This window comes from Hirundo rustica, chromosome 6 (genome assembly GCF_015227805.2).
Source record: "Hirundo rustica isolate bHirRus1 chromosome 6, bHirRus1.pri.v3, whole genome shotgun sequence".
NCBI classification, from domain to species: domain Eukaryota; kingdom Metazoa; phylum Chordata; class Aves; order Passeriformes; family Hirundinidae; genus Hirundo; species Hirundo rustica.
Window position 1 is genome coordinate 15,118,600 of NC_053455.1, and position 27,650 is coordinate 15,146,249.

Consider the following 27,650-nt stretch of genomic DNA (forward strand, 5'->3'; position numbering starts at 1 on the left):
ACTGTGTAACTGCTTACCGAAATTCAGCAATGCTATCAATCCAAGCCAAGTGAAAGCATGAAGGGACAGTCTTCTTTAGTATCAATGACAAAAATCAACACGGTTGTCTCTCTTGAAAGGATAAACACAAAACATTAGTAAAGAATGACTTTGCACATGACCAGTGTTTGTATTAGAACAAAGAACAAAATTATGTTTCTTTCACAGGTGTGCTAACAAGAAAAATGAAGCAAATCATTGAGACATTTCAGTGCATCCAGAGCCTGTGTTTGCATGTTGTATGCTGTTTTTAAAGTCTCTTGTAAGCCAATCATTACTACTACTAAAAATACAAATAAAATACATAACTACTTAGGACCAGTAACACTTTCATGGACAAACTTTTCACTAGGACAACTAGAGTTTTCGAAGTTAGAGTTTTAAGATTACACTCTTTTAGTAACGACAGGGTTTTTGAATAAAAACATGACTTGGCCAGCAAGTAGCAAAAACCTTAACGTTTATTTCAAACATCTGCCAAATGTATTTATGAAGTACAAACTAATTACTAGGGCATTTTTTGTTTGGTCTATAATCATGGATTTAAGAAATCTGTTTCCAGATTTAAGAAGTTCACTTTCCACACAGCACAGAAAACTCATAAACTCATAAAACTCATAAAACTCATGTGTATTTGACTCATAAATTCTGGTTCTTCTCATAATCAATAAATACAATACATAGAAAGGAAACTTCTGAGAGTTTAATAAGCAAAACAAAATGGGATCATCTCCTTTCTTTCCTGAGGCTTTAATTCTGAAATATTATTTTCAAGGTTTTGAATAATGAAAATGGCAACACAATTTTGCACATCTCTATAACTGAGTTGTGTTCCTCACTGTGCTTCTTTAATTGAGACAGATTTTTACACAGATAAATATTAAAAGAAAACTAGAGAAAATATTGAACACATTTTAAAATTATTAAATACAAAATTCATTATCTTGAAGTAATGCTTTTAATGGCAGTCAGAAACTGAACTCCTGCTATATTATGTCTGACTGACACGTGAATCGTAGATTTATGTTCCTCCCAGATAAGTTGACAATGCCATCCATCATCTGTAGCTTCTGTTATCATTGTTTGAAAAGGATCTGTTTACCTCTCAAATTATGCAAATTATTAAAGCCTCATTAAAGCAAAAAGTTCCTGACATTAATCTCCATCTACAGTATAAATGAGTGCATGAGTTCTGTCAAATGGGATAACAGAGCTAAGAAAAATATTTGTGTGAAAACAAATGCAGGAAAGGTTCTTGTGCAAACCATGACAAAACAGTGTGGCTTTCCTTCCATGCATCCATCTTCCTTCCCTGACTGGAAGGCCAGGGATGGGCAGACCTTTCAGTCCTGTTGCAAGAATAGAAATCAAAGAGAAAATCTGACTACAACCACCTATGCCTTCAAGACACACCCTATGTAAATTCTTCAACCTAACTCTGACTACTGCCCCAGAGCCACCACCCCTCAGCTCCCCCATGGTCACTCTCAGCTGGGGTCCAGTGCCAGGGTAAGCAATGGTGAATTTTGGTAATGCAAGTACTGTCTTTGTGGACAGGACACAAAGACAGCCGGTAGAGAGGGTTTCACACCCATACCAGATATGTATTCTGTCAGGTGGATATTACAGGTCTGGAGTGGGGTGGCTGTGACTGCTCTGCAAATACTTTTTCCAGGTCCTTCCTCAGCCAAGGCTGACATTTTTCTGCTTTGAGACAGTGCCATTACTCTTCCTTCAGAGTGCCCAGAATTACAGGGGAGTTTTATAATAGCCTGAGAAAATGTTTCTATAGAGTGATGGTTTGCATTGCATTCAGCAGGGCGTGGTTGGGGCTGCAGGCAAGGCATGCTGAGTATTTGCTGATGAAAGATGTAGCTTTTAAAAGAAGCATTTTGAATAAAATAGTAGGAATACAGTCACATTTTTAAGAGGAATGAAGGTGTAAAACAAAGTAGCAGTGTAGGTGTGCTTTATGCATTACTGTCTCCAGAAGCAGGCCCTGGGGTGGACCAGCTGCTGGCTTGGAGAACCTCTGCTGACCTCCCTGGTAGGATGATGAACCTCAGCTTCAAGCCACCACCTCATGACAAGGAGGAAAACTGAAGCAAAGAGAAGCAGATTTTGAAAGAGTTTCAAAAATCAATCCATGCTTTCAACATGAGCTAATACAGACGAATGTCTGAATAGCAAAACATTTGTGTTTGTGTCTCTGTCAGAGTTTTCTCAGTGTACTGAAGTATGATTTGGTTCACCTCAGAGTCATAAAGGGAATCCAGAATTAGCCCCAATGCTTGCATATAATTCTTGACAGCACTATCTCCCTCCTGCTACCTTCTGCTTCTGCTGGCGCTGCAGCTGCACACTCAAGTCCACTGCCCAGGGTTCCTCTTCTTCTTTGACCAAACCAAGGCTCAAAGAAAGCCTCTGAATACAAAATAGTTTCTGAACTGCTGCCAAGTTCATTTGTGGGTAAACAAACAACAACAACAACAAACAACAACAACAACCGAAAAAACACACCGAACAAGTTATATATTAAGTACCTCTTCTGATCTGCTTTTCTTAGTACCGTGTTGAAGCAGGTGCCCAAGCTGCGTGATCAAAATCCTAAAGCCCCAGTACAGGCCATAACACACTTCAGGAGATGCTTCAGCACTCGTTTCATTAGCTGGCAATAGGCTAGGGAGGTGTATCTGGTAGTACAGCTCATGGCCATGGATGTCTCCTCTTCAGTGGGTGTTTGCAGATGGTATTCTGCACGTTTGGGGACAACAAATATTAAAGTCAGCTGGCCTGGCGAGCACTGACTCCTACCTTCTCTGCATGGCTACATCAGCATTTATCTGTGTTCTCAGACAGGTTTTTTTTTAATCCATGTAATGTTTAAGAGAAGTGTAAATATTTAACACTGCTCTAAAGCAGTGCCTAGAACTGCCCGCCTGTCCTGGAGCACCACGAGCACCTCTCTTGCTTTCCCTGAAAGACTGCACGTGTGCCATCGGGTGTTCTGGCTTATACATTCATTCAATTTAAATTCATTCAATTAATTTTCTGGCAAAAATATAAAACATGCTATTCCACCAAGCCTCACCTGACTTTTCACAAGGGACAGCAGCAATTAGTACTCTAATAAGAAAAAATGCAAATTCAAAATCAAAATACTTAAGAGCAAACTTTGGCTGAACATGCAGAGTTAAGCTGTATACTGAAATTAAAAAAAAAAAAAATTGAACCTGTAAAACTATTCAGGGAATCTATCTGCATGACCAAGGCCATGGATCCCAGCAGGTAAAGAATGACCTCTGAAAGCAGCACACCTGGGGACTGGGAACTGAGGTGCTTACACAGTTTTACATACACATCTCCTTGGTTCTACAGTATCAAGCAGACTGTGCTGTCCCTTGCTGAGCAGACAGTAACAAGTCTGAGGCATAGAGAGACCGGGCAGGCATTCTCCTGGCTGGCTGATCAAATCATGCATCTGAACAGCTCATCCATTCATGAATGGTGGTAAACCTGCTTCCCAGCACTTATCTTCATCATCCTTTGGAAGATTCCTGGGAAATACATCTTTTTAAAAAGTTTGAGATTGCCTTGATTTACTACCAGTTAATATTTCTGGGTTACTCTCTTCCATCATTCGCTATTGTTTGATGTATCTGAGACTAGGTTGCTGTGTACATTACAGCAGTTGCTGTAATGTACACAGCATTGTACATTACAATACGTTCAGTACTGTCTTTGGTCACTTGCAGTGATGGTACATATTTTATACAGCCTTTTCAAATGCTGAATTAAGTACTTTTCAGATCTTGATAGGCTAAGTGGTCCTTAACAGAGATACAGAAAGAATCATTTGATTGTGAGGAGACCATTCAATGATTTGCCACAGACCTAAATTTCACCATTCCTAAGAGACTGAATGAAGTACTCTCTTTATTTATGAGGCCAAGAGGGTTCATGGGCTGCTGAGTAGTGACCTGCGCAGTTTCTACTGTGTAGAAATAAAAGATGAGATATTGACACATAAGTGGAGTCCAGTCAGCATGACTGAGGGCAAGCGGTGCTCCTTGTAGCTCCCCACCCCGGCCTTCAGAGCTTAGTGATGGGCAAAATTGTGTCTCCAGAGGAACGGTTATATTCATCTCAGGTAGCACATAGGGCAGAGTAGCTGCTCTTGACACCAAAATAGCATTTCCAATAAATATTTGCTTAGGAGTTGCATACCCTTTGGGATGTAATACTCTGCTCTGCTGACCAGCCTGGGCCCTGTGGTCTTTGTTCTGTTTGGAGTGAAGAGATGTGGACATATGCATACTAGGTCCAAGAACACTGGCTTCATCAGCATTCAGCTTCGTGCTTCTAGGTAATGTGTATCTGAAGCCCTATAATCTTTAACAGAGGAAAACAGCAGTATGAGTAAAGCAGCAAGAAACAGCACAACCCATTGAGAGCAAGAGCCTTCTGAATGTAAAGTAAGTACCCAGTTATCTTTACCTTAATGATTTTGACCCAGCTATATGGTATTTAGCTAAGTGAGTCATAAAGCACATATGCTTTCAAGGGTGAAACCTTGTTTTTAAGTACTCAAATGACAGCTGAACTTAATTTCAAGAAATACTGAGTACCAAATTCTGGTGATTCATCATAGCAGCTCCACAGAGTATAACTCTGCTCTGAATATTTATCTCAAATAGCTCAAAAACATCTATAAAAAATACACTTCAATTACAGAAGTATTCTGACTTTTCAACTGTCAATTTTGTTTATCATTACTAATTTTCCCTAAGGCTTAAAATCAGATAACCAAAACTGAAGTGAATGAGTGTCTTGCTTACACTAAGATGGCCCAGACAGAATTCACAAAGCAATTTTGCTATGCCAATGTCCTCTGTAAATTCCAATTTGCCCAGATCACACAGGGCAAAGCTGCAGAATGACAAGCTGGCTCCTTTTCACCCAAACCTGAGTGGTCAGAGTGCTGTCCCAGGGTGGAGAAAATCCCAGTAAACATCTCATCTGCTCTGCTGAACCCATGTCTTTGAGTGCCTTTACCACTGACTGTGGGGTAAGCAAGTAGCTTGTGATCTTCTGCCTGAAGCTGTTCTGTTCCAAGTACAACATTAGGTGAAGGCTGTTTGGAGTTTTTCTAGTCACTGGTACCATATTTTTAATGGGAATAGCTCTTACTTGTTTTCTGACTGGTTAAGCATCTTAGGCACCACAAATCATCCCAGCATGTTCTCAGTCTAACTGGTAAAAGAGAAAGAAGTAAACAAAGTAAAGGCAAAAAGTGGTCACAGTCACTACAAGCGTCCAAGACACCCTGATCCAATCCTGCTGCTAAGCACTACTCTGGCCTTAGGCACATTTACCTTACAAAAGAATACTTTCCTGCTGATATATGAAGCTTGGAAAGACAAGAGAGGCCAAGTCCACACCAATGGCCTCGCCTTCCCATAACCAGATGTGGGATACATACAAGAAGGAGCCCATCTGGAAGACAATTGACATGAGTGGCTGTTCAAAATAGAAAACCATATTCTAATTTAATCAGGTGTTGAAGCAAAAAAAATTTACCAGCTCTTATGATTAGTTACTTTGTATGGTAAAATGAGTCAGGAATAAGAAAAAATAGCACTTTTGAATCTGGCAATCTTGTATTGTTTCCCTTTGATATAGCAGTGTAACGCTCTCATTTAACATAAACCTCATTCAAACCCTAATAGCATAATAATCCTAGAGAGATCTTAAGCTCTTAAGAGAGAAGCACAAAAGAATTAATCAAGATACTTCTGATGTGTTGTTTTGCCATTTAAAAATAGAAAAAAAAGAAGGCGCCTTTTCACTTCTCTCCCCTTGGACTCTTATTTTACTTTAATACTCACATGTTTCTTTCCCCACTAACAAGGAACTTTTGTAGCTGGAGTAAAGTAAAACTGAAATAGGCAGCAATGGATAGGAATTACAGGTAAACTCAGAAGCACAGGGATTTACAAAACACTTCCATAGCAAAGGAGGAGGCCAGGAGGTAACAGTGATTTCCACTTGAAGGCAGTAGCAGACAGAAATAAAGTATGAGATGTCAATACAGCCAACCTCCAGCATCCAAGACCTTTTGCTCTTTGTCCACGCAGTATCTGTGAAGATTGATGGAGGCCATGCTCCCACTGCGCTTTCTGGTGGCCGTGCTTCACCTCAGTGTCCACCGCCTCACCCAGACTGATCACCACACTGACCAGCCTATGGCAACTGATCCCCAGGAGCAGCATTCCCATGAGGGAGATCCTCTTGAGTCCTGCCAAGGATAGTCTCAAGCATTAAAGACTTTTCCTTTCAGTTTTACAGGCAAGCAACCAACCACTCAAGAGCCCAGCAAGAACATTTTCTTTTCCCCAGTCAGCATCTCCGCTGCCCTTGCCCTTCTGGCCCTGGGCTCCCGAGGCACTAGCCAGGCTCAGGTGCTGGAAGGACTGGCCTTTAACCTCCCCAGCATCCAGAAAGAGGAGATACACGATGGCTTTCGTCAGCTCCTCCTCTTGCTGAACCGCCCTGGAAGCCAGGTGCAGCTGAGCGTGGGGAACACCCTGTTCATGGACAAGCACCTGAAGCCAATGAAAATGTTTCTGAAGGACATCAAAAAACTGTACAGGGGAAAAGCCATCTCTAGTAACTTCCAGAATGCCACTGAAGCTAAGAAAAGAGATCAATGATTATGTAAAGAATAAAACCCATGGGAATATAAATCAAATACTTGAGTACCTTGATCCAAACACTCTGATGGCAATTGTTAATTACATTTATTTCAAAGGTAAGTTACATAGATGCTACTTACTGCATCTGTTTTGTGCTGTTTCACCTGAAGTAAAACAAGTACACCAAGTTATTTCTGAATAATTTTGAAATGAATGTGTTTAGATGAGATTAATATGAAAAAAAATTGAAAGCTTTTAACTCTGAAAACTCTTCTACATTTCAATTTTTCTAGCATATATTTAGACTTTGAAGCATGAAAGCTCATTTACTTGCCAGGTTCGGGGAATTGCCAGAGAATAACAGATTCACACATTGTTAAGTTATCCTATCAGACTTCATCTACTTATTATTTTAAAAACAAAAATATTTTCACATTATATGTGTGAAGTAGAAAATTAAATTCTGAAGATGATGATTAGCAAAAACTCCCAAAACCTTTAATTTACTTACAGTCCATGACTATTAAATGGGTAGGTGTCTCTGGAGTTGGAGTTCAAATGTTCTACACCTTGTCATCACATCACACGTATCCCAAGAAGTATTTGAATGTATTGCTTTGGAAATTATTAACTTCTTCTTGGGTGTTCATTTGTAGCAGCATGCAGGATATATGTGTAATTTCCCACACAGAAAGGAATATTTGGAAAATATTTGGAAATCATGAACTTTCAGCAAGATTAAAAAAAAAAAAAAAAGATTTTATTTCAAATACTTTGTAAATTTGGGTGCCCTAATCTCAGCTTCCCTAGTCTGAGTACCCTACCAGAGTACATTTCTTTTCTGGAGGGCAAGGGAGAAGGCTTAAACTTATAAAGTAATCAGAATACTGTGGAGCTTACATTCTACTATTTATTTTTCAGATTAGGCTATCTCTATTCAATCATTAAAAAAAAAAAAAAAAGCCAAAAAAGAAACTTATGGAATGGCAAGCTGTAATCCCTGTCTATTTGCCTAGTGAATGACTTGTTTTATTACAAAATAAAATATCTTAGAAAATTCAATTGAATAAACATCAAGAGCAAATCATTTTGAACACTTGAGGCCCTATTCCATTTACCACACTGAAGTTATGTTCGGGTCCAAAAGTTTGTGTTTCTCTAGCATGTAAACTTTTCCTTAGCGCTACAAGATGAAAAACATATAGAAAACCATGTGAGGAGCATAATATGCTACCTTTTAAAAGTCAGACACCCGTTGTCAAACTTGCTTTACAAGCAATATTCTGAGAACAGACAGCAAATCTCTGGATTCTGGTCAGTTTTCATTTGCTTCAAATAAAACATAGGTAATATGAAGAAGTTACTTCATTTAATTTGCCTGACTTAGAAAGATGGTGTACAAGCCCATACAAAATTTAACCTGCTATATATAATTGTTACAGAGAATATGATTTTTAATAAACTTGGAATACCTTGTATCTTTAAGTATAAGTGTACATCTTCAGATATCGTTTTATTTATTGCACATTTGTCTGGACTATATTAATGTATCCTCACTGAAATAAGTATTCAATTCCACTCTTTCTCTTTTGGTTTTAAGCCTACTGGGAAAATTCTTTCAATATTATGGGGACTCACAAGGACTATTTCCATGTGAATGCAAAAGCTTAGTTGAAGTGGAGATGATGATTCGAGATGGATTTTATGAAGCATTCTCTGACAGGAATTGTCTTGCAATTGCAATTGTCTTGCAAGGTGGTACAGATTCCTTACAAGGGAGATGTTGCAGCATTGTTTATCCTGCCCAATAAAGGAAAAATTAAACTGTTGGAACATGCCCTGACAAAAACCACTGTTTCTAAATGGGAAATATCTCTTCAAAGATGGTAAATATAGCATTTTGATTTGATGATGTGAGATTGTCAGAATACAAAGTCTGAATGCTATGGTCAGGTTTTACAGTTATTATCTTGTATATTTGATGGGAGGTTAAAGCAATAGAATAACTATAAATGATCAGACCAAATGATTTAATACTTTCAACAAAAATTAGAATCAGCATTGCCTTATGATGAGAGAAGAGATCTCTGAGGTGGGAAATTTTAGTTCTTTTTCCCCCCTACGTTTTTTAGTTGATACTAAGTGTCTCAATTTCTTTTGTCTTGAGCAAAATATTTTAACAGTGGTAATACTGTGACATAGCAGTCAGATCCCTCAGAGGGAATGGGGTATAAATTCCAAAAGCAGATCTTTCAAGGTTAGAAATAGAATGCAAACTTTGTACCAAAAATGCTGGCAGCACTACTGTTTGCTGTCTCATAAAGTGACTGTGTTGTAGAATCATACAAGAAATATGAACTGATGTCTTTATCCTTCCATACTTTCCTATCCTCCAGAACAGCACCTTACTATCTTCTTTTTCCTTTTTTGAGATGAAAAGTCTAGCATTTTAGCACATAAGAGCCACCATCAAGTTAGGAATCTTCAGTCCAAGGCATGCTCTGATTGCAATAACCACCATCATTTACTTTTAAATTGACAGGAGGATGGAATTGCATATTCCAAAACTGTCAATTTCAGGCACCTATGACTTAAAGAGAATCTTAATGAATCTGGGTGTAACTGATGTGGTTTCTAATTGGGCTGATCTGTCTGGAATCACAGAAAACCCTGATGTGAAGGTTTCAAAAGTAAGTTTATCAGCAGAAACAACCATCTGAGGATTCCTTAACAGCCAGTTGCCTTACCCTAAGCTCACCCATGAAATTTACTTACTGCTAGGGCTGGCTGATACTCTGAAACAGAACATTTAGCTATAAAGTCCCTTTAAACTCCCTCAGACTTTTCCAAGATCTGGAGATAAGGATAATTTCTTTTGTCTGACAAGCAAAGGTTGAGGGTAGAAGGAGGGGTGGGTTTAGCATTTAGCCAGGAAAGTAAACATAGCTTATTTTCTGCACGTATAAGAAGTGCCTATGAGTGAGTAACTGTGTTGTGCATGTCTTGTATCAGCATATCCACCAAAAAAGTGGCCTTTTTCTAACATGCATTCTATAATTTTAAAGGATTTAGAAACTGCTGATACCATTGAAAGCTCGGTTGAGTGCTAACAATGTAAAATGGACCAGACTTGAAGAAAACATCTCATTTACTGAAAATAATGTGAAGATAAAAACTAGCATTTTGACAGCCATTCTGAAAACTTATAGTTTTCTAATATTTTGGGGCTAGTAAAAGAAAAAAATTAAAAATCCTGAAGAATAATTTAACAAAAAATTTGATATCAAGATTGAATTTCTACCTGGCTAAACTGTAATGCATGTGCTGTTAGGAATACTTACAAAGCAGTTCTGGAGCCCCATTTCCCTTCCATTTGAAGCTGACTTTCTCTGTGAATTTGCTTGGCTATTTTAATTTCAATTACTTCCATGAGGTGTGCATTGATACACTTATGGTCAGGAACACTGAATGTGTAAATATTTGTTTATTGAGACAACATTGCTAAAAACCCGCAATGGGCTGTAGTGCCCCTCCTCCTGGTTCCTGGCTCAACAGCAATTTTTGTGAAAGGCAGTAGTTGCATTAAATTTGTGTTAATCTGAATAATTTCACACCACATCTTCCACATGCATTAATTCTTGCTGTATTTTTTTGTAGGTTACTCACAAGGCCCTGCTGAAGATTCATGAGAATGGCACAGAGGCTGCAGCAGCCAGCAGCATAGATTTTCTTCCTTATTCTGCTCCTCCCATTGTTAAATTCAATCATCCATTCCTGCTGTTGATTGTTGATCAGTATACTCAGAGCATCCTCTTCATGGGAAAAATTGTAAACCCAGCTGAAAAATGACTGGTCAGTGGCTGATCTTATTGAATTGAATTGCATTTTATGGAATTATTGTCCACTGTGATTAAAATTATATCCCCACAGGGTTGGGGTTTTTTTGTTGTTGTTGGTTTTTTTTTTTTTTCCCCCAAACAAACCAGGAAAGAGTGCAATCATTCCTAGAAACATTTTTTTTTTCTTTGTCCTTCCATAGACAATAACCACTGAGATGTACCTGTTAGTGAATTGTGAAGAATTTGATATATCAGCCTTTTAGTGATCAAGCCATCTTTCAAAAGCAAGGTAATATCCAGCTGAGAGATTTGGCTAAAATACTGTAAGTAAATAAAACTTGAATGGATAAATCCAAATGAGTTCTCTGCCAACTACAGCTTGGCTTCTAAGATTAGTAGGGTTTCCAGGAGAAGGAAGGCATAGCTGCAAATGACACACTGGGAGAGTCAGGGACTTTAGACCAGGCCTAGGCGCTTCCTTTGAAGGCCAAGTCTTAGTCCATACTCTCCTTTAGGACATTCAGATCTGATGGCATCCACCCACATTGTGTTGGCTTCTTTGAGCTGGTTATCTATTTAACTCTACACAAACATCCTATGTGGAAGCAGTGACAGGAAATGTTTTAGCTGGCTAGATAGCCAAAGGTTTCTACTGGCATTGCATTATAGATTTAATCTTGTATTTCTTGTAAATGGAAGGCTGTTGTAAGTGGATGTTCAAAAGGGATAGGGTATGAATACCTGGAAGGGGAGAAAACAGACATTGAGATCAATCCTATCTCCAGAATTTTCATCCATGCTGGTAAATAAAGTGCTCTAAGACCTGTTCTCTAACCATGAGGTCAGCTGGCTTATCACAGGTGGTATCCACATTGCTTAACTATGACCCTGCAAGTCATCCCATCTACTTACTGGAAATGTCCCTTGGCCTGTGCGAACTCCAAACATGTTTAGCATTAGTTTGGAAGAATCATATGGTGGCACATGTCTGAAACTGTACTAAAAGTACAGGAATGTGTCTGCAGGCTGATGGTCACATCTGTTCCCCAGAACTTCTCTGTGTACTGGGACCAACGGAGCCAGAGTGAACAACAGAGGAGTGGGAAAGTGTCCCTTCATCACCCAGCCCTATAAGCTTACCCTCTGCTGGCAATCTGCATTTTTTTGAATAACACCAAGTTCCAGGTCTGATAGGCCTCCACAACTACTTCTCAGAAATGAGGGAACTGGAGACCCTGATGGGGAATAAGACTAGGCAGTTCAATAAATGCCCTTCAAAACTACTTCAAGTTACTGACTGCAAGACTCCCACTTATTTAGCACAGAGGTGTTTGGGTGGTCTCTCCTGATTAGTCTTGAGTATTTGCTGTAATTGTGTATGCTTATGTTCACATAGTAGATGTGAGTGCTTATTTTCAAAAGGCTGCTCCTCATCAAGGATTTGTGCTACTCCTTAGATGATACTGCAATGCTTTGATGATGCAGATACCAGACACTTTTCAAAGCTGAGCACATAGAAACTACCAAGAAGCATAAAATATCAAAGTTTAATTCTATTACATTGTAACATAAATGAATTCAAATGCAATTTAAAATGTGATACAACTTACTATGGAAGCATAGCCATTGTCCATCATCGATATCCCCTTTTCTCCTTAAAAATATTGAAACCAAGTTTTTTTGTTATGATCCAGAAAGTCTGTCAGTAATTTAAGGACCCAGATGCTTGCTAAGTGTGGCCTGATGCTGCAAACTGGAATGAACCAGCAGAAAAAGGCCACTGGAGAGTCTCCCTTGGCAGGTGGACCCCTTGTTGAGAAAGGCTCAGCACCCAACATGCAGCCATCCTTCCAACAACTGTGCAGAGGCAGGCAGAGAGAGCAGGCAGAGATGGAAGGGATAAAGAGCAAAGCTCCCCACTCCTCAGACCTGGCAGTAATGTTAAAGCAGAGCATGTAATACTACTGCCAAATTGGTGCTGAGCCAGAGAGATATAACCAAATCCCAGGTGATCAATTCATTCCCAAAGACAGTGCCAGACCAAACGAAAACTCGTATTTTTTGATTGCTAAAAATTTTTAGGAGTTATTTGACTGACAAATCAGAATGACAAATGTGTCTATAACCTGATAGAGTAATAACTATAGAAGTTCTCAGAGGGCCAGATGGGTGAATTTATGAGTTGTTTTTGGCATGGTACCCAGATGTGAAATCTATTTACAATTCTTCTTTATCCATGACTGCATGAAATGCTCCTTTGCTGCATGTGAGCCTGCTGTCCTTAACAGTCGACAGCTCAGTGGCCACAAGCAGAGTAAGAAAACTAAGCTCCACAGGAACAGCAGGTGACGATGGAGATCCTTTCGGATGCTGCCAATGGATAACCCTCAGAAACAGGCACTCTTCCTTACAGTTTTACAGGAAACTGACTGCCTGAGAACCTGGCCAGACTGTTTTCTCCTCCCTGGTCAGCTTCTCTAATGTTTTTGCTCTGCTGTCCCTGGTCTCTGGAGTCACCAGTCAGGCTCAGGTGCTGTAAGGGATGGCCTTTAACCTCACCAGCACTCAGGAGGGCACAACAATTTTCATTTTCTGTCATTTATTTTAATTCTGAGAGTCACACATGCCAGGTTTTTGTACCATTGTCGTTAATTCAGGGTTTTGGTCTGTAGTCTTAACTATTTGATTTTGATATATCTTTTGAAAAAAGAAATTCAAGCTAAGATACATTTTGAGAGCAAAATTTTGGTCTTGCTTTCTATCTACTATTATTTATTTTCACCCATTTTATTTGAGGGTTTTTTTACAAAACTTCTAACAACTAGTTTTAAAAAGCTTTGGTAGTGTCAGGTATGTCTACAACTCTACTATCTTCAGCTGGGAACTTAATGGAAATTATATCAGGTAAATCTGAGATGAACTGTCAGTGACAGATTACCCATACTGAACATTACAATGCTGGCTGATTGACTCCAGTGGAATTCACATCAAGCCTTAAATGTTTGTATGCTCTTGGAAACACTTTTTCATGCAGTGCTAGGAGATTAAGTATGGACAAAGTAGAAACCATAAAATATTTTTTTTCTGAACACTGATGAAATAATCATCTGAGGTAAAATGTCTGTTATGAGAAAAGGAACCACACCTGATAATAAAAGGCTATTTTCTTCTGAGATATTAGAAGGAAAAACATAGAGTATTTGGTTCTGCTTATACAGCTTTCTTCCAGCAGACTATGAGCTTATATGAAAATTCAATTCAAAGACTCCTACTGCATTGGTGAAAGAAGCTGACAACAAAGTAGGAAAGGTCTAGTTTCTGTTCCCAGTTCTGTCACAGATTTCTGCTTAACCTTAGCTTTTTTTTTTCTTTCTGTTAGTCATGCTGGTTTTTGAAATGGGAGCCTAAATCGCTTTCATTATTTGAGGAGAAAAGGATGAAATATTTGTAAGACATGGAGAGTATATTTGGGATGCCCTCTACAGAAAAAGATAAAATTACTGAAGGAAGTTGATTTTTATTCTACTTACACCAGTTTTGCAATGATACCAGTCTCCTGATTTTGATGGAGTGACGTATGTCAAGAAGTCAATTTAGATGAACTTCTGTAGACATACCTAGGATGACACACCTTTACAGAGAAACAAGAAACAGCTGCATGAGGATTTATCATAAAATGTATACAATTATCTTGCTGATCTTTTGTGCTTGCAGTCAGATATCCTTTGCCGTGGAAAGCCCTCAAATATAACTTGCAAAGCCAGGATATAATAACCAGATGACCAAGCAGCAACAGAAATACGATAATTATATGGGATGAAACTGCTCCTATAAGGAAAAACCAAGACACATTGCATAACTGAGCAGAGTCACTGGCAGAGAGCAGGGAGAGAGATAATGAAATTATTCCTTAATTCCTCCTGTATAGACCATTATCAGGCCAATGGGAAAAGCATGTTTGTCAGTCCTTCATATGACTCACCTGGTTCCTGGAGCAAGAGTCCCCCTGTCCCAGCCACCACTTATCTCAAAGCATTCAGGAACTCTTCTGTGCAATTCCCCTGGATGCTTCTCCTTTTGCAAAACTACACCAAATTTCTAGTTTGGCCTTGCAATTTCCTGTGTTCTGGGGACACAGCCATTTTCAACAACAAGAATGTGCATGTAAAGGTTTTGGTTGAAGAAACAAACTGTTTTCCTCTCCCTGTGGTTTCACAGACTTGCCACCTAGCTGACGTGCAAATGATACCTTTGTGTGGTGATTCACCCTCATTTTCCATTGCCTTCAACAGAAGCAACATGTATTATCCAAGAGTCTGTTTCTAGAACCTATGACCTAAGGGAGATTTTCAAAGGACTGGGCATGACTGATGGATTCATTAACCATGCTGATCTGTCTGGAATTGCTGGGAAGCTGATTCTTTGAAAATGATCATTTGTGGATCCGCTGTAACTGCTGGACTCAGCCTTGCCCAGGAAGACACTTGGGCCAGAGTCAGAGGATCTGGTGCCTGGGAGTGGTGAAGAGGGACAGAAGCAACTTTCCACTCTCTTCCTGACATGCTGAATGCTGCTGCATCTCCTGGGAGAAAGGAGACAAATCACTGCAGCAGCTTTGCTGTTCCCAGAAATTCATCTCAAGAAACAGTAGCATCCCTCAGATGGTTGGCCAAGCACTATGACTGGTCTGAGAGATTAAAGCTATCTATGCAGACAGGCCTAGGCTTGAGAAAAATCTTTGCTAGAATTAAGCAACAGCATACTTGCTACTCCTGAGACTTGGTCTGCAAGACTCCAATAAACTTTCTGGGTACTTGAACGTATAACGAAAAAAACCCTCTCTGCAGGAATACATTCTGACCAACCCTGCCTCTGTCTTGTAAGAGAGTGTAATTACATAGCAATAACAATGATGGTTGATTCCTATGTGTAGATAAATTGTAAGTTTACCTGGGGTGAAATCATGTACATTCAACGGAAATAATTAGTCATTGCTAATTAGCATAAGTGCCATGCACCTCATCCTTAAATAACCTCCTAAATAGCTAAATGGGGCCTGTTTCAGCTTCCTCTGAGAGGGACCCCAGTGTAATATATGTATGATATGTATGTAATTCATGTTTATCCTATGCATAGATATCACAAGGGGTTAAGATCTTTTCTCCCAAGTTAACATTTTGCTGTGGAAAAGTTTCCCTATTTAATTCTTCCATTTGTTTTCTTATATTGGTTATTTTTCAAGCCATGCGAAACTTTGCTTTTCGCTTTAGTAGTTTCTAATACTCATCAGAAGTCCCTCAAAAAGCTAACCAGTGTTCTGAGCCCATCAAATAATGCCCTTTAGGGCAGGGTGGAGCTGTACCTGAACAAACTTGCTGCTGCCTTGGGTACTCAATCAGATGGCATTGTTGCATTAGGGTATCCTGTGCAGAAAGTTCAGTGGGACAGGGCATCCATGTTTTTTGGCCTTTTCTTAGCTTTTCAGTTCTTCTCATGTTCCATTTTCAGGAACTCATTTACCATGGTTATTGATAAAGCTCTTTTACAGTTTAGTTTAAGCCAAGAGTAGCAAAGTCCCTGGTCCTTCTATCCCTTTAGAGCCCTAGGTGCTGGCATCATTCTGGCTCTGTGATGGGAAAAAGACTTTAAATATTTGATATCCAGGAAAAAATAGTTTACACAATCTTTGCTTTGCAGATAACTCTTATTTGCCCTGTTTAATCTTTACCAGTGGACATATATTAATACTAGGATGAAAATGAATAGGAAAGCACTGTGAAAGAAAAGTCCAGCACAGTAAGTACCATATTATACTTTCTTAAAAGACTTTGATTTTATGTTTTGTGTGATCCCTGCTATCTACTGCTGAGATTAATTTGTTTTGTACAGTAATTGGAAATTACTTATCTTCTGGAAGCATGTTATGAATGTTTGAAGCAGAATTCATTCAGTGATCCGGCTCCTAGCTATAGTGACAGGATGACAAGGATATGAGGTCCAAAATGAATACTCAACAATCAATACCAAGATGAAGAACAAAACCTTGTCTCTGCTCCTAGAGGAACAAATTTGGTTGAAATCTCAATATTCTGGCTATCCCAGGCTGATGCAGGGCTAATGAGAGTTGCTTCATTTCTTAGTGTGCTTAAAGACCAGCCTACTTGCAGTCAAGTGGCCTGGAAGAGAAATCATTCTCTCCCAAAGGCAAATTTGGGGAATTATGAAATGGGTTGTTACCGGAACAAAACTAATTATTAAGAGGTAGAATGCCCTTTTTTGGTGAGTCAGTGTTTACATCCAGCATTTTAGACATGCTGAGCATAGCTCCCATACTCAGCACTTCAACAGCTTGTATCTCCAGTTTTTCATAATGGACATCCAGAAAAGGGCAAACCTGGAAATAACAAATCCCCATAAGTCTGGTGCAAGACCTGAACCTGGCAGCCTGAGGCAGAATATACTTATTCTCCAGAATAAGTATACAGCTGTTATAAACAGTATTCAGACCATCTTTATTTCCCTGAGGGTCACTGCTTGCTTCATGGGTTTGAGTTTTCTGCCATTTGAGGTAATTTAGGTGAGGTACTATATGGAGAGCAGTCTTCTCCAACATTCTCTCCCCAAAATGACAGAAGAGAGACTGTGGGGTTGTGTAGAATTTGTTTATACCAGTTGAAGGAAAAGGAAAGGTCATCAAATTACATATACACAGCAAGGCAGATTCCACTGTAGCTTTTCCTAAGCTCTTGAGTCTTGAGTTTTGCAACTTTATGGATAGTTTATGTTCAGTATAGAGTGTCTTATAAACTTTCTCAACTTAGCCTCAATTTTCTGAAACACTTCAGGTAAAATTTTGAAATAATGTAGGTCTTGAGTCAGAGCTGTTATATAAGAGGCAGAAATATATAAACAGTTTAAGAGCTGAGCATTCAGGTGGATTTTATACACTGCTATAACTGACTATCTCTGCAGTGCTTGAAAACCAAAGTCCTAAGAAGACCATGGGTATCACAGAAACATATCAGCAAAAGTTGGTCCCTCTGCCAAAGTACTCACCAGATAGATGGGTGCCAATACATGAACTCAGCCATGTACCCCAAGGCACTTAGGAATGCACTGAGGCCAGCCTGGTCAGAAGCAAGGACTATTTCACACATAATACCTCAGGAAAGCTTATTCTTCCCTGGTAATACCACAATATTGTCTTATTTCCTTTGCTCCTTGGTCACAGACTAAGAAAACTTACTAGAAACAGACTGTCCAGAGGCCAAGTAGAAGAGTATTTCCTAGAAGAACAGTAGTTCTAATGACTGACATCTGAAAATCAGTATCTAGAATACAGAATTTTTTTATCCAGTAAAGAAGAACTTTTCTAAAAGTTGCTCTGTTTTTTCTTGACAGAACTATTCAGGACCATGAAGTCTGCATTGTATTTGTGTTTGTTGCTTCTCGGACTTCAAGTCCAGGGTCAACAGCAGGAACAACAAATACACCATCCCCCAGAAGACCAGTCCCAGGCTAACAGTGAAAACTTGCCTTATATCAAGCTAGCCCCAAGCAACGCTGACTTTGCATTTGAGTTTTACAAGCAGATCAGAGATGAATCGGGAGACAGGAACATTTTCTTCTCTCCTTTGAGTATCTCCACTGCCTTTACAATGCTCTCCCTGGGGGCCAGATCAAACACGCTCAGAGAGCTGTACAAAGGCCTTGCCTTCAACCTGACACAGATGGAGGAGCAGGAGATCCATGAGGGATTTCAGCACATCCTGCAGCTGCTGAATGACCCTCACCGAGAAGCCCAATTGAACATGGGCAATGCCCTGTTCATAGATAACAAAGTGAAATTGCTTCAAAACTTCTCGGATCGTGTCACAAATTTTTATTATGCTGAAGCTGTTTCTAGCAACTTCCAGAATCCTCCAGAGGCTCTAAGGGAAATCAATAAGTACGTGGAAACAAAAACACATGGCAAAATTGTTGATTTAATCAAGAGTCTTGATGAGGAAACAGTGATGATTCTCATTAACTACATTTTCTTTAAAGGTGAGTGACAGACATGGATAGCAGCTATAAAAATAAGCTCTGGAAGTTCTAAGAAACAAAACTTTTTTCATACTGTGAAACACAGTCCTATAATCTAATTTAAAACACATCTTTCTATTTTTAAATTACACAGGAAAATATTTGAAAGACAGATATGAAGAATCATTTTCTATATGAGAAATTTTTTAAAAAATGAAAAAAATAAAAGAACCAGCAGAAGTACTGCTCAATGTCATATAAATTTTAAATCAGGTTCAGAGCTGAAGATACTCAGAACTTATGATCATTTGTTGAAAGGCACAGGTGTTTGGCTGTGCAGCACATGGTCAAACACAGATGACACTTGCATGAAAGGAATAAGACTGAAGTTTGTATAGCTGGAGTCTGTAAAGATTTACTATTATCTGAACAGCCAAAGACTCATCTCTTTTCCACTGCAAGCTTCAACCTATACTTTTCTTGTGTGATTTTTATTAAAACCACTGAAAAGAGGTGAAGCTTCTTTCCATGGCTACATGGCTAGGGAACAAGCATCCTTAAACTGAGATAGGCTTGTTGCTGTCTCTTCAATTCAAGTCTTTTACTTTAAGCATCAATTAATGTGACATGCCTTATTAATCCATTTTTTTTTTTTTTTTTTTCAATTCTAACTCATTCTTTTTTTTCAAAGGCTCCTGGGAAAGACCTTTCAGCAATTTAAGCACAACAGATGGTGACTTCTTTTTGGATGCCAAGAAATCTGTTAAGGTCCAAATGATGCATCAAAACAAGGACTTTAATGTCCACAGGGATGAGAAGTTGTCTTGCTGGGTAGTAGAACTCCCATACAAAGGAAATGTTACTTCATTGTTTGTTCTGCCTGATGAAGGGGCAATGAAACAGGTGGAAGATGCTTTGCTAAAAGAAACAGTGTCTATCTGGTTGAGATCATTTAAAAAAAGGTAATATTTTAATTGTGGTTTTGTTTAAATATTGACCCTTAGCTCCATGGGTATTTGGGGTGGATATATACCTGCAACAGATACTGCTTCAAGGGATCTTGAAATAACAAACTCACATTTTTTTTTTCTTTTTGAAAAGAAACATCTACTTGGGTCTTCCAAAATTCTCTGTCTCCGCTTCCTATGATGTTAAGAACCTGTTTAAGAAAATGGGTGTGACAGAGGTGTTCAGTGATCAGGCTGATCTCTCTGGAGTGGCAGAAAATCTTCTTCTGAAGGTTTCCAAAGTAAGTATTCCAGCATGGATGGTAATCAAGAGATTTTTCTGCCTTGTTTGTATGAAAGTTTAGTCCTACCAATAGGCTGATCCCACCCCTGAAGTGTAGTCATTGCTTAATGATGGTAATAAAGGAAGGAAAAGGTTAGGCATTAAATGGCTGTTGTTACTACAGTTTAATATTAAATTTTTTATTGCACAGTGATCCTACAAACATAGCTGAAAGCCTCTGAAGAAGAAAACAACTGGAAAGCACAACAGAAATAATTTCAGAAAATTATTCTGGTATTAAAGAAGTAATACATGACAAGAATCATAGTTATGACATAAGTCTGGGAATAGTCATTCTTATCCTGTGTATACACCTTTGATTATTACAATGTCTGAGCACTTCGGAATTTATATGGATAGCAAACTCGTGGGACAGGGATAGCCCCATTTCACAAACAAGAAATGAGTGCAAGGATAAGCAAAACAATTTCTTTAGAGTCCCAAGGAGTATATGCCTTATGTTATGAGGGAGGTGAGCCTTCCCTCTATTCTTCACTCGTGAGACTACCTCTGGAGCTCAACCCATCCAGTTTGGGGCTCCTGAATACAAGGGACATGTGGGCACCCTGGAGCAGAGTGAGTCCAGTGGAGGGTGAGCAGGATGGCTGTGTGGCTGGAGAACTCATGCATCCATGAGGAGAAGCTGGCAGAGGTGGAGTTTCCAGACAGGAGAAACGCGGGTGAAGGAGGGGCTCCTAGCACTGCCTACAGGTATTTATTAGAAAAGTGCAGAGAAGATGGACACAAACTCTTCTTGGGGATGAACTGTGATACATCACAGGGCAACACACAAAAGATAGAAAGTGGGATATTCTGATTGGATATTATGTATAAAAAAATCACCATTAAGGTGATCAAAAACTAGTATGGGTTACTTATGAAATTTCTGTCCTTGGACATACTCAAATCCTGACTGGATTAGATCCTGAGTAACCTCATCAGAGGTGTCAGAGGTGACACAGTGCAGGGGGGTTGGTGGCATTCAATGGCCTCTAGAGGTCTTTCCATCATGTATTATTTGTGATTCTTCACATTTCTCCCTATGTCATGTGGAAACACCCGGAATGTAGATATGGGACTGATGCCTGGAAAACCAAGACAGCAGAGATTCATGACAGGAAATTTTAGATGTGTTGCACACAATGAAGGAAGAAAGCAGAGGTCTGACCAATGAAATAGTTCATGTAAATTCCTAAACACGAATTTGCTATACCTAACACAGAAAGCCCTGAAAAATCTTATCTGTGGGCTGTGTTACAGAAAGACACTCTATAAAGCTTGTCACTATTGTTTATGCAGAGAGAATTATTTTGCTTACACAGAAATTGATGCAAAATGAAAAATTTCTTATTTTGTGTTCAGTATTAAGGATAAAATCTTACTCTGAGAAACAACAGAATAATGAATGTCCCTATGTTGCTCAGTCTCTGCAAGCAGGCAAGTTGGACTCTTAACTGTTGAAGAAAACTTTTCCTGAACTCAGAGCAAACTTTTGTTTGTCTTGCAAAGACTGGACTCTATGGGTTTTTTTCACACTAGTTCTACATTCATTCTGTGTTTTCTCTTAAGAATTACCTTCTCATAATGTTAAAGCAAGTAAATTTTCCCCAGCTGCTTCTCTCTCTTCTGCGCCTGGATTATAACCTCTGTTTTCCTTTCAGGCAATTCACAAGGCCACGGTGGATGTTAGAGAGGATGGCACAGAGGCCGCTGCAGTGACTTTGTTAGAAATAGTACCAATGAGTCTACCGTTTCCTCCTCCTCCTCACATCACCTTCAACAAGCCCTTTGTGATGATGGTTATTGACAAAACCACCGATGGACTGCTCTTCCTGGGGAAAATTATGAACCCAGCTGCTAAGGAAGACTAGGCCAGAGCATTTATGCCCTCCAGTGCAGAGAGGAGAGCTTGAGCACATCCCAGCAATTCCTTTGCAAAGTAGGACTAGACCTGATCTGATGCATAATTAACAAATAAAAAAATAAATCTTCTGTCAAGTTCTTCTTTACTTCTAAACAGACATATGAGTACAAACATTATAGGCCACTTTTACAAAATTACTCAGCCAAAGTAGGCAGCCATGGGATCTTCAACAGATATACATTTTCTTTGTAGTTATCATGGTGTCAGGGTTTTTTGTATGCAGATACAACTTCCTGCTGTTGGCTGAGAAACTTCCTGTGTCTCCCATTTCTTGTCCTTGCCTCACAAACCGCAGTTCTAGCCCTTTCAGCTGGGGAACCTTCTTTCCCTCCCTCTCATTCCGCCATGAATCCCAGGAGAAGTCCCCTTCATCTTTAAAGTCCTTCCAGGGGAAGGGAAACCGAGAGCTGTAGCACCTTTCCTCTCCTAGATGGTAGATGCTCCTTGATAAAGAATAATCCTTTCCCCTCTAGCTTGACAACTGCCTTGACCAGCTTCAGACCTTGCTCCCTTCTGCAGTTCTCACCATTCGCTCCAGAATAAGGGATCCAACATTTCTGGCAAGGCAAGAATTTAATTTTGTGAAAGCTGCACATCATTCCACAAATTATCATCTTTAATGGTCTTGTGCATGCACAGTAAAGGATGGGATCCCTAGGAGAACAGGATGTGGCAAAACCCATCCTCTGGTTCCAGAAACTGGTGACTGGCATGTCACTGTTGTCCACATGCCAGCTGATTATATTGACGTCCACTTGCTTCAACAAGTGGCTGCTGAGTGCCCCCAAGAGGATTCTCTCCATTAAGCTGATGTTCAGGGTGCAGAAAGGTGACTTGGGCACCTTCCTGAGTGCTGAGTAGGCAGAATCCAACACTACCAACAGCCCCATATGGAGGGAAAATCTTGCTGCAGCAGGTTAATTTCACTAACTGGCAATTTAAAATAGAGTAGGATAGTAGTCGAAAACACCTTCCCCCAACCCCTTCCTTCTCTCAGGCTCAATTTCACTTCTAATTTCTCTGCTCCTCTCTCTGAGTGGTGCAGGGGAGCAGACACAGGGGCAGGGCAGTGGAGGTCAGTTTATAATGCTCCATCTCCACCACTCCTTCCTATTCCTGATCTTCCTCTGCTCCAGCATGATGACAGTTCCTTCAGGAACTGCTCTGGCATGGGTCTTTCCTGCAGAATCCAATCTATCAGGAACAGACTGCTCCAGCATGGTCTTCTTTCCATGGGGTTGCAGGTCCTGCCAGGATCCTGCTCCAGGGCAAGCTCTCCACAAGCTGCGACTTCTTTCTTGGCCACATCCACTTGCTCTGCCATGGGGTCCTCAAGCAGCTTGGTTTTCTGCTCCACCACAGTCCTCCATGTGCACCTAGGGGCACAGCTGCCTCACCAGGGACTTCTCCAGGGGCTGCAGGGCAATCTCTGCTCCAGAGTCTGGAGCACCTCCTGCCCCTTCTTCTGCATCGATCTGAATGTCTGTGGGGCTGCTTCTCTCACTTGTTACTTTAGTCCTCCCTCTCAGAGCGGCTACACACTGTGTTTTCCTTTTTCTCAAATGCATTCCCCAGAGGTGCCACCACCTGGGGGTCTCAGCTGTGTTGTGTGGTGGGTCTGTTGGAGCCCTCTGGGATGGGCTGGAACCGCTCACGTCCAGCACAGGGCAGCCCTGACCTCTCCTCACAGAGGCTGTCCTGCAGCCGCCTCTGCACAAACACCAGACACACAGAACCCAGCCCTCGCTGGGGCTCACAGCGGGTAACGCCATTTAACGGAGGGGTAGAACGCTTTGGTGGGGCTAATGAACTGTCAGCAGCTCCTCCACATCTCAGCATCAGTAGCTGGAGGGCACCCCTCCAACACAGCCTGAGCTGAGCCTCAGCACAGCTCAGGACATTGCTTCCTCCCTGAGTTTCCAGCCTCAGCTCTCCCTCCTCCTTGGGAGGAGCTGGAATCAGAGTCCCCTGTGGGGGCCTGGGGCTCCCTGACACTGCTGCAGGGCTTTAGCTTCTGGCTAGGCTGGGTCAGAGCTGCTAAATGCTTCTGCAATGTGTTTTGGTTTGGGATAGCCCTGGCAGGACATGTGGTAGAGGGAAAACCATAGTGTGCATCTCTGCAGGGAGCGGTAAAAAAGGTTTTCATGTGAGCAAGCACAGACCTTTCCACAGTCCTACAGGAAAAAAAAAAAAAAAAAACAACAAACCAACCTCTAACCAACCTATTCACACAGACCTAGACTTGTTTAATGCAAAATATTTTCTCTATAATCACTCCCTTATATCCCTCATCTCCAGATTTTAAAGAAAGGAAACTAGCAATGTTCCATGGAAAATCTGAGTCAGCTGTACCTGCCCAACACTTTTTCTCTCTCAGGAAAATAAAATTGTTTCAGCATTGCTTGAAAGGGCAAACGTCTGCTGTTGGACACAAGCCAAGGATTTTAGCTTTGCACAGGGCTGCCAAGCTACAAGTCTCTTCGTCCACAGCTACTAACACAGCTTGCTCCGTCACTGCTCCCCTGCTTTGGGAGTGGTGAGGCTTAGGGGAGCAGTTAACCATGAGCTACTTGAGACACGTTAAAGGGAAGGCAAGACTGAAAGTAAACAGGAAACCGTTCATATTGCCTCATTTCTTCCCTTCCCCTCTGCCCAATTCTGCAAAATGAGACCCAGGAAAAATGCCAGTTTTATTGTTTACTAGTAAATACTAGATAACTGAAATAGAAGCCTTTGTAAAAATTCTTAATTATCCTCTTATCAGAACTGTGAGCATTTCTTATGGAACATAGTGCAAGATCACTTGGTGTCTAATGGGTTAAATGCAGTTTTATGAGCATGAAAAAATTATTTCAGCTGAGAGGAGAGTTCCCAGCTATGCTTTTGCTACTTCCCTGCAACTGCAAATAAGAACAATTAAATATATATATATATATATATATATATATATATATATATATATATATTTTTTTTTTTTTTTTTTTTTTTTTTTTTTTTTTTTTTTTTTTTTAAGGCAGACCAGTGATTTCTCAAATAAGCAGTTAAGTTCAAAGGCTTTGTTGGAAACTTAGATGGATTTTGGAAAGGAGCTTAAAGAGTTGGAAGAGAACAGGAATGCTGAGCTGATTTGCTGAGTTATTTTAGCTCCATCGTGGAGCTAGGGGGAGTATAGTAAGAACATGATGATTTAACAGAAAAAATAAAAGCTTTACAGATGTTCAGAAAGTCTGCCTTCAAACCAAAGGCAGCACATTGGCACAGCTGTAGATACCCTGAATCAGCTCTGGCTGAAACTGAAATTCTACCAAGAGGAAAACATCACCCTGAGCCAAGATAACTCCAGCAGACTGAGAAACTTCACGTTTTCAGGAGCAACATGGAAAGAGGAGCAGTGGGAGAGCAAAAACTCTCTGAAGAGTACAAGGAACCGTTGCCACACTTCAGCCTACCAATGGCCCTCATACTTCAGGCATACTGACCCAAGGGAGAGAAAACATGCAGCCAGCACATGGAGTGGTATCAGGGATAACTAGCCTCACCTCATTCTCCACCAGCACAGCACCTACAGGTAACTAGTTAAAATCTCAAGGATGTGCATTTTGATCCTTGATGACTTCCTTTGTTAGCTAAAAATGTAGCATCTACCCCTACCATACTGGAATATTTGGCATTCAGAATATTGGACATACAGCAATGCACAATGAGGGGTAAAACTAGACTATATTAACTTTGTAATGTTTGACCTCCATTTTGCACAGATTTTAACAGACAGGTCTCTCTGTGCCTTCATTAGTCATCTGTCTCTGATGCTTTTGGTGCCAAGGCCCTACCTGAGAAAAAATACATTTCTGAAGTGTCTAAAGGCAGCAGTACTGCAGCTGAAGTCTCAGGAGTCCTGACCTAAAACTCCTCACAGTCAGCCCTGAGCAGGGATGGAGGTTATCTGAGCAGTGCTTTTGTTTTGTATTTCCAGACACTCTGACCTGACATTCAGCACAATTAAGGCTTTTGAGAAGCAGTAGGGAATGTTGTAGGCAGCAAGCTGTCATATTTGAAAAGTAACATATTGCACTTCAAAGTTACTGTGAACTCTCTTGGTTTGTCTGAAATGCACCCATCGAAATAACAACCATAAACAGCCAACAAACCAGAAAAAGTCTGAAAGAAAACCACCATGATTTGCCCTTGGCTGACATAAAATCATATATCAAAAATGTGCTTCAACAGCTCATAATGTTGGATTTTTTTCTTGTCTAGGTACCTTCAACCCATTTTTTTTTTTTTTTTTTTTTTTGCTTGAAGTGCCTTCCAGTTCACCAAAGTTATCACTTTTGCAGGTGCCTGGCAAGGAAAGAAATGCATCTGGGGATCTATCTCAGGTCTATGCATTAAAGGAATTCCACAAGAGTGTGGAGAAGGCCAATGCCCTTGACTTCCTTGGTTAGAGAACCAGGTACTGCTACCCAACTTAGCATGCATTATTTCTAGTAAATCTGGCGCTCCTTGATGACTGAAAAATCAAGCAAAGAATTTCTCATGAGCCCTTGGGAGAACTGCTGGCTTAGCCAATATCTGTTACATGCACAATCACATGGACATTCTTGCCAGTTATATTTCTTTGAAGGTATGCCAGTACAGGCAGTATTAAAGGGGCACATGAAGTTTTTAGGTTTTTTTTTTTGCCTTTTTTTTTTTTTTTTTTTTTGCTTTTTTTCTTTTGCTTTTTTTCTTTTTTCTTTTTTTATAAATCTGTGAGTCATTAGGCAAGTACATCACATTTACATCAGAATACTGCATGCCCACATGCTGTGTGGATGTTAATGGGAGCTGTAGCCAGCTGTATTTATTGTGTGTACTGCAGGTAGGACTGATTTTAGCATTTAAATATGGCACTGAACAAGGAAGCATAAAACCAAAATTTAAATCTGTCTGATTTAGGAATACAGCTGTTCCTTCCAAATCTCTGCAGGGTCAGTGGCACTCATTCACATACAGTGCATTTACACCGCCCTTTGTTCAACCTTTACTCAAGAATGACGTGCCCAAAACTGAGCACTATTTATTCTGTTCTGTGAGGGATATTCTGCAAGCCTGGACGTTCACATTAAGACCTAAAAAAGTCAATATCTGAAGTGCTGTAAAAGTTTTGTGGAAGTCTGGGAAGTGGTCAAGCTGACCCTAATAGAGCAGTTCATATGGAAGAACCAGGTCCCCAAAAGTGCAGATGGTTTTAGGTCAAGATTGAGATGTAGATTTCCTTGCTGAGGCCCACGTGTGCACATGGATGTGAAAGTGAGAAAGCAGTATCAGGATTCCTTCTCTTTCAGAGCATCAGTTTCAAACAATTTAATTTCCCATCTTGCAGGCTGTTTAGTGTGAGAATTTTTGGTAGCCTGTAAGGGTTGTAGGTGGGGAGTAGGTTGTGTGAAAGTCCTCTCATAACTTTTAAATTAGTTGGATGATATCAACAATTCTAAAATAAAATAAAAAAAACAAACAAACAAAAAAAAAAAACAAACAAAAAAACAACAACAACAACAACAACCAAAAAACCAACCAACGATCTTAAATAAAATCCTGAATGCCGGTCGCTTTCCCATCTACATCCTTATCCCTTGCACTCCCTGTGCTATTACAGAAGGAAAGTAAATTAGATAAAAGCTAAACATAAGCCAGCTCTCTGACTCAGCCATTGAGCCACATGTTGTAAGGGTTCAGGGGAAGAATTCTCAGTTGTACCACAAAAAGAGAGGGTTTATTAGTTTCTACAGGTTTCCAAAAATGAGACAGTTTGATCTGGAACTGATCTGAAACTCATGCAAGGGCCTCAGCAAAATT

The 27,650-nt window shown here is 40.1% G+C and overlaps 1 protein-coding gene, 1 long non-coding RNA gene and 1 pseudogene across 3 annotated transcripts; 2 read left to right on the forward strand and 1 right to left on the reverse strand.

Moving 5' to 3' along the window:
• Positions 1-878: 878 nt before the first annotated feature.
• Positions 879-6,511, reverse strand: LOC120754061 (uncharacterized). Of its 2 annotated transcripts, XR_005701317.1 has the most exons (4): positions 6,139-6,511; positions 5,230-5,292; positions 4,267-4,431; positions 879-2,793 (listed from the first exon to the last, which is right to left on the reverse strand). It is a non-coding gene; the product is annotated as an uncharacterized LOC120754061 (long non-coding RNA). The 2 variants fall into 2 exon arrangements; XR_009207927.1 differs by lacking the exon at positions 5,230-5,292.
• LOC120754060 (alpha-1-antitrypsin-like) lies at positions 6,192-10,583 on the forward strand (annotated as a pseudogene).
• A 7,393-nt stretch (positions 10,584-17,976) lies between these two features.
• Positions 17,977-21,759, forward strand: LOC120754202 (alpha-1-antitrypsin-like). The gene is made up of 4 exons (XM_040067549.2): positions 17,977-18,619; positions 19,290-19,560; positions 19,700-19,847; positions 21,550-21,759. Exons 1-4 carry the CDS (start codon positions 17,989-17,991, stop codon positions 21,757-21,759), a joined length of 1,260 nt encoding a protein of 419 aa, XP_039923483.1. The 5' UTR covers positions 17,977-17,988.
• Positions 21,760-27,650: the final 5,891 nt, after the last annotated feature.